This window comes from Anomalospiza imberbis, chromosome 3 (genome assembly GCF_031753505.1).
Source record: "Anomalospiza imberbis isolate Cuckoo-Finch-1a 21T00152 chromosome 3, ASM3175350v1, whole genome shotgun sequence".
Classification (NCBI taxonomy): domain Eukaryota; kingdom Metazoa; phylum Chordata; class Aves; order Passeriformes; family Viduidae; genus Anomalospiza; species Anomalospiza imberbis.
In genome coordinates, this window is record NC_089683.1 from 87,928,713 (window position 1) to 87,935,997 (window position 7,285).

General features: G+C 38.5%; 1 protein-coding gene across 1 annotated transcript; it reads left to right on the top strand.

Annotated features, from left to right (window-relative positions):
- The first annotated feature begins 3,947 nt into the window (after positions 1 to 3,947).
- Positions 3,948 to 7,006, top strand: TLR5 (toll like receptor 5). The gene has a single exon (XM_068182972.1). It carries the CDS (start codon positions 4,168 to 4,170, stop codon positions 6,745 to 6,747), a length of 2,580 nt encoding a protein of 859 aa, XP_068039073.1. The 5' UTR covers positions 3,948 to 4,167; the 3' UTR covers positions 6,748 to 7,006.
- Positions 7,007 to 7,285: the final 279 nt, after the last annotated feature.

The following is a 7,285-nucleotide window of genomic DNA, read 5'->3' on the forward strand; positions in this document are numbered from 1 at the left end:
CTAATCAGATAACTGCAGCAACACCAATTTTCACAATAGCAGTGGGCCTTTATCTGACCAGTCTAAGAACAAAAGCTTCCTGCTTTGCAATATATCTTTCAAGATCTTTTTATTACCTAAATAAATATTACAAATTCATTGTCAGTAGGCTTTCTGTTAGATTAAAATAAAAAGGATGCTCTTTGAAGGTCCTTGTGGGTTTTTTTCCTGAGAAATTTTACTAACCACCAAATACAAATAGTCCTTCACAGTCAGTGAATATCACCAGCCTCTGGGAAAGATAATCATAATTTTTTCCATGAGTGAGGAAAATATGAATGATACTAAAGCATCAGACAATGTATTTTGTTCTGCACTTTCTCCAAGAAGTAGGAATGATTCTCATTTCCCTACAGAATTTTGACCTGGGAATATAAAGTGAAGACTGCACAAGGGAGACTCCTTTGGATGGCTGGAAGGTGCCCAAGATCTGAAGAAGCAGATTGAGACATCTTTATCTATTCAGGTGAATTTTCATGGGGTTTAGACAGCAATTGCACAGCAACTTTTCCAGCACATTTTTGTTGGGGGTGTGGAAAGAGCAGCAACAAGTGCTTTCTAAATTTCCATAAGAGAGTTGCTGCTCAGCCATGAATAACAAAAAGAGACAGTGTGAGCCCTCCTTTTCAGCTTTACTCCAGGCCCCGCTTACTGACAGTTCCTCTGGATGTCCTCAGGCCAACACAGAGGTGCTGAGATACACAGGCACTGCTACAGCATCCACTCTCAGGTACTGCCAATTCCCATCCTCCTTTGCTGTGGTTTGAAACCAGGTTAGCAAAATCAGGTTTTAAAACATTGAGTACAATAGGGAAGATCAGTTCCAAAAGCCTTCCCACTTTTCCCCTTCCCTTTACTACTTACCCTTTCTGACATCAGTGCAGTAGAAGGAAACAGAATCTCACATGCTGGACGCTGGTTCTCTGAACTTCAGTACTCCCGTTTTCAATGATGAAAATTTTCAGTAATTGTCAGGACAAGAGGATATAGACTCAAGCTCCACCAGGGAGGTTCAGGTTGGACATCAGTAAGAATTTTTTCACTGACAGGTTGTCTAAACACTGAATGAGGCAGCCCAGTGAAGTGGTGGAGTCACCATCCCTGGAAGTGTTCAAGAAACAGGTGGACCTGGCAATTATTGCTAAGGTTTAGTTGGCATGGTGGTGTTTGGTCAAATGTTGGACTCGGTGATCTTGGTGGTCTTTTCCAACCTTAAAGATTCTGTGACTCTATGATTCTATGAATTGAGACTTTACACATCCCTTCATCTCCATGTCCCTTATGGATGATCTTCATTTTGGAGGAAGGATATTCTTCCAAAAAGGTTGTGCATGCTAATGTACAGTGGTGAAGTGTTGCATAAACTGCTACATGATGGGATTCTGATAAATTACAAATCTTTGTTGTCTTCATGAGAGCAGTAAGAGGCATTTCTCACTGCCAGCATCCCTCTGCTGCTCATGGATTCAGGGAAGAAGGTAATAACTTAGGCAGAAAGGGAACAAAGAGTTTACAAGTGAAATCTTGCTTGACACTAAACCAGAGCAAAGTTGGAGTGTAACAACTGTTAAAAGATTGTTAGATGGTTTTTTAGCTCACAAAAATGTGGAAAAGCAGGTCAATGTAAAAGAAAAATCTCTAAAAATATTCCCCCATTTTCTTGTATTCTCATAATAAAAATAAAACTACATTTTAGAATTTAAAACCAAAATTTTCTAATTCTTGCACTCTAAACATTCTGAGCTTTTTCTAGCTGTCTATTGTACACTTATCTGTTAAATATTGACTTTTAAAGTATTTTCTCTTTGTCTCTGCTTTTGATGATGCTGTGATTCTGCCCAAACTTTAAAAGCATCCATCTAACCTGGGATGAAAATGTAAATGTCTGAAACATAAATGTAATTTAAAACTATTTGTGCTAAACACCTTATATCAAGGTGTCAAGAAGAAGCGGTATAATAGTTATCAAATATTAAAAGGGTAATTTGGTGTTTTCTTGTTTTCATGGTTCCAGTAAAGTGAAAAGTGAAAAAGTAAACAAGATCTTGAATGACCTGCTGTATGTTTAGCTGTGTCTTTTTCTTAATAACCTACAATATTTTGTAGTCACAACAAACATTATATAGTTTGCTGCCTATAAAGTCCCCTTTAAAAGTGCATGCTAAGTCAAAAAAAGAGGTTAGTAGGTGCAATTATTTTTTAGTACTTGGAATTATTTTCTATAGAAGAAGTTAAAATTTTTTCATTGTTATTTTAAAGTGCAGTATACAGACAACCTCTTTAGAGCTAATAAATTGCTCTGTTAGTTACTATGCTCAATAAAAAAGAATTTTGATGCTCGTTGCCTGCAATTTGATTTCCTTTGCAGCACATTCTAAATTCCTTAGTGAGACAAAACATGAATGAAGTTTGAATGCCAGGACTTCAGACATCAACTCTTATCATAGATCCCTAATCTCTTTTACTTTCAATGATCAGAGCTTGTCTCAAGCACATGAGATTGTCTTAAAAATGACAAGATCACTATTTTAAGTTGCAAGCTATGTGGGTTTCCCACTTAGTGTTTGAGCCTCGAGGGTGAAAATTCACAGCCTTGTTCCAGCAGTCAAAGCTGCTACAAGTGAAGGTTTTAATATAATCAGGTGACTTGGAGAACATCACCAAAAATATTTGATACAGTGGGATCATGTCAGTTATGGGACTGGATTGTACTGTAGTATCCTTGTACTTTCTATGGAGCAGATAGTCTCTAAAAATTGGCTAGATCTTTCCTTTGTTTTTTGCGGTGGGAATGTTGTAGTGACTTCTACTGACATACTTTGATTTCCCAGGAATCCCATTGTATGGCAGCAATAAGCATAATTTTAATTTAATTTAATAGTGCAGTATTCTGGATGGAGTTTTGTACTTGTCCTTTAAAGAGAGAGGTGTGCTCAAATCAGAGCAGTAATCATTCAAAGCCCCACTGTTTTACACTCTGAAGGAGATCTACTTTGCAGACATAAGATGGGGGTTTGTTTCCACAAGAATTCACGTTTACCAATATTTAAGCAGATTGTGCTGGAGGACACAAAAAATCACCCATTGAGTCATCATTTCATTTCAATAAATGCTTGGCTAAAAGCAGAGGCAGATGGTTGCAATCTTAGTTAGAAGGTTAGGAGTTTTTTTTAAAACTACACTACACAAGCAACCACTTCAGGGCCAATAATTTGCTCTGTTCTTTACCATGCTCAATAAAAAAGACCTTCCTTGCTCTGAAGAGGTTTTTGTCTCAGATAAAAAGGGTGACAGGCAGACAGAGGGCATAATGCAAGAAAAATAGAGTTTGGGAATAAATGGATTCATCGGTAAGCTGCATAAATTGTGCTATGCACCTTTTTGTATAATTTAGGAATTTACAGTTTGGGAAATGTAGTTTTTCATAAAACATTAAATCTTGCAGCACAGTTTCAGGCTACTGCTTTTTTTTTTGTTTTGTTTTGTTCCATCACTGTTAGTCTTGCTCCTGCCTATACTTTCTAAACTATTTTACACCAATTTCCAAAACAATTTCACACTGTCAGGTTAATCTGAGGCTCGAGGAGCCCCAAAAGAGGTTCCCCTTCTTAAGAACTCATGGCTTTTAGGCACCTCTGTGTGGTAACAATCTGAATTCCAAACAGGTGACAAGGAGAGCACTCAGGGAAACAGCAGAATTTGCCTGCTCTGTTGAGATGACTACATGGCTGCACTTTACTTGAACAATCCAAAGTGTTTTAGCCTTTTTGGAAAAACTAATTAAGGAGTTAAGCTAATACACTAGCACTACCAGTTCCATGGTGCAGATTAAATAGCTAGGCCAAGATTTTTACTCTTACCTGGTGGGGTTTTAAGGAACATAAAGGAGAGTTACTTTTTAGGTTGTAGGAGGTCCTCACATCTTTTTGGGATGCATGTTCACCAAACAGCCTATCAGGTGATGCTTGTTAGACTTCAGAGAAAGGATAAATCCCAAATCACAAGACATTTTTAGGGTGACATTAGTCCTCTGTTCTACAGCTGTTAAAATGTGCTCTGAAACTCACTGCAAAGACAGCCAACTGCAGAACTAATTCTCACTGTTGTCACTTTTTTTCACATAGGTTCATGATGTTGTGCCATCAGGTCCTCCTTGTCTTTGGGCTGTCGCTAGCTAGTGGTGTGTGTGCATCTAGAAGGTGCTACTCAGAAGCCCAGGTCTCCATGTATTTTTTCTGCAGCCTCACAGATGTTCCACCTGTGCCAAAGGATACAGTGAAGCTTTTCCTGACTTATAACTATATCAGACGAGTGACTTCGTTTCCAGTGCTGGAGCACTTGTGGCTGTTGGAAATCGGAACCCAGTTAGTCCATCCCGTTACCATAGGAAAAGGAGCGTTCCGGAACCTGCCAAACCTTTGTATCTTAGACTTGGGAGGCAATAAGATTCTTCAACTGGATCTTGATGCTTTTGTGGGCTTGCCAAACCTGACTGTCCTCCGTCTGTTTCACAACTACCTTGGAGATTCCATCCTGGAAGAATGTTACTTTCAAGATTTGAGGTCATTGGAAGAATTGGATCTTTCAATGAATGAAATCACAAAACTTCATCCCCATCCCTTATTTTATAACCTAACAGCCTTGAAAAGTGTGAACCTGAAACTCAACAAGATATCCAACTTCTGTCAAACCAATCTTACCAGCTTCCAAGGAAAACACTTTTTATTTTTTAACCTCGGTTCTAATCATCTGCACAAGACAGAAGATGTGGCCTGGGCCAATTGCCCCAATCCTTTCAAAAATATTACATTTAGCTCACTAGACCTTAGTGACAGTGGCTGGAGCACAGAGAGAGTCCAGTATTTCTGCACAGCCATTGAAGGGACTCAAATAAGTTCTTTAATATTTAGCACTACTATAATGGGTTCAGGATTTGGCTTTAATAACTTTAAAAATCCAGATGATTCTACTTTTGCAGGACTAGGAAGAAGTAATCTTAGGTTCTTCGATATTTCACAGGGTTACATTTTTTCTCTCAATTCTTTAGTCTTTCAAAGTCTTGGCAATATGGAATCACTGAACCTTTTCAAAAACAAGATAAATCAAATCCAAAGGGAAGCATTTTTTGGCTTGGGCAACCTAAAAATTCTCAATCTCTCAAGTAACCTTTTGGGTGAGTTGTATGATTATACTTTTGAGGGTCTACATAGTGTAATGTATATTGATTTACAGCAAAATCATATTGGGGTGATTGGTGGCAATTCATTCAGGAATTTAGTAAATCTGAAAATAATTGATCTCCGAGACAATGCTATTAAAAGACTCCCTTCCTTTCCACATCTGACCTCTGCCTTTTTAGGTGACAATAAGTTAATGTCTGTAGATGACATAGCAATAACTGCAACACACCTTGAATTAGAAAGAAATCGGTTGGCAAACCTAGGTGACCTGTATGTTCTTTTCCAAATTCCAGATCTGCAATATATCTTCTTAAAACAGAACCAGTTCTCTTACTGTGAGAAGAGTACTAATGTTATAGAAAACAATCAGTTAGTATATATGGATCTAGGTGAAAATATGTTACAGTTGGTGTGGGAGAGAGATTTATGTTTGGATGTGTTTGAAGCATTGCCCAAACTTCAAGTTCTACATCTGAATAACAACTACATTAGTGCTCTTCCACAGGAGATTTTCAGAGGTCTAACATCTCTTAAAATACTTAACCTGGCTTCCAACCTGTTGTCTCATCTTTCTCCCAGGCTTTTCCCACAAAGCCTAACAAACCTAAACTTATCTGGAAACCAGCTGTTTTCCCCTGAGCCTGAAGTCTTTATGACCTTGAGTATTCTGGATATAACACACAATAATTATGTCTGTGATTGTGCTTTAAAGAGCCTGGTAGTGTGGCTGAATGAAACCAATGTAACCCTGGCTGGCTCCCAGTCTGACAGGTACTGTGTGTACCCCACTCCCTTTGAAGGGGTACCCCTGTCACATATGATATACAATGGCTGTGATGAAGATGAACTCCAGCAGACACTCAGATTCTCACTATTCATCTTCTTCTCGGTCATTCTTCTCGTGTTTCTGGTGGCAGTCATCATTTTTACTCGCTGCCGGGGGATTTGTTTCATCTGGTATAAAACCACCACAAAAAGACTGATAGACAACCAACCACAAGCAGCAGATAAAAGTGAATACAAATATGATGCATATCTGTGCTACAGCAAAAATGACTTTGAATGGGTCCAGAATTCTTTGCTAAAACACCTGGATTCACAGTATTTTGATAAAAACAGATTTACCTTGTGCTTTGAGGAAAGAGATTTCTTGCCCGGGGAAGAACATATCAACAATATTCGTGATGCCATTTGGAACAGCAGGAAAACAATTTGCATTGTGACCAGGCATTTTCTCAAAGATGGGTGGTGTGTGGAAGCCTTTAATTTTGCCCAGAGCAGGTACTTCTGCGATCTGAAGGATGTCCTCATTATGGTAGTGGTTGGGTCACTTTCTCAGTATCAACTTAAGAAACACAAACCAATTCAAAACTTCTTACAAAGAAGTCAGTACTTGCGGTGGCCTGAAGATTATCAAGATGTAGACTGGTTTTTAGACAACCTTTCTTGCCAAATTCTGAAGGAAAAAAAAGTGCAAAGGAAAACCAGTGGTATAGAGCTTCAGCCTATAGCAACTGTCTCACATTGACTATGTGAGTTCCTGGCAAATATCCCATTTCCAACTGTACCATAGCAGGAATAAACAGATGATGGCTTCATCTTTCCTTGAAAAGACATGCAGAATGGTTACTGTTTCAGTATAAATCCTTCAGAACACAGAGACAAAGCAACCAGCAGATTTATGAAAGTGTAAATGGACTACAAGATGCATTTTCAGAAGAATTGAATAAATCACAGATGCTTCACATTTTGGATGCATCTTCAGGCACTTTAGTCCTGATTTTTGGAGTACTGCTTAATGGTCTGTTTAAGCTAGAGAAGCATGCTTGTGGCTTTTTTTTTCAAAGAAAACCCATGGTACTGTCCAGGAGTGACCAAAAGTGCTCTCAGGCACTGCCAAGCCTGATCATTGTGCTTCCTGGACTACTTAATTCTGTGCTTGCTGCACTGTTAACTTTTCATGCTCTGTTTCACATAGTTTTGCACCTTTATGCTTTATATTGGTGTAACACAGATTTAATTTGTTTGTTTTCTTCTCAGTTAACCTCAGCTGAAACATACAAACT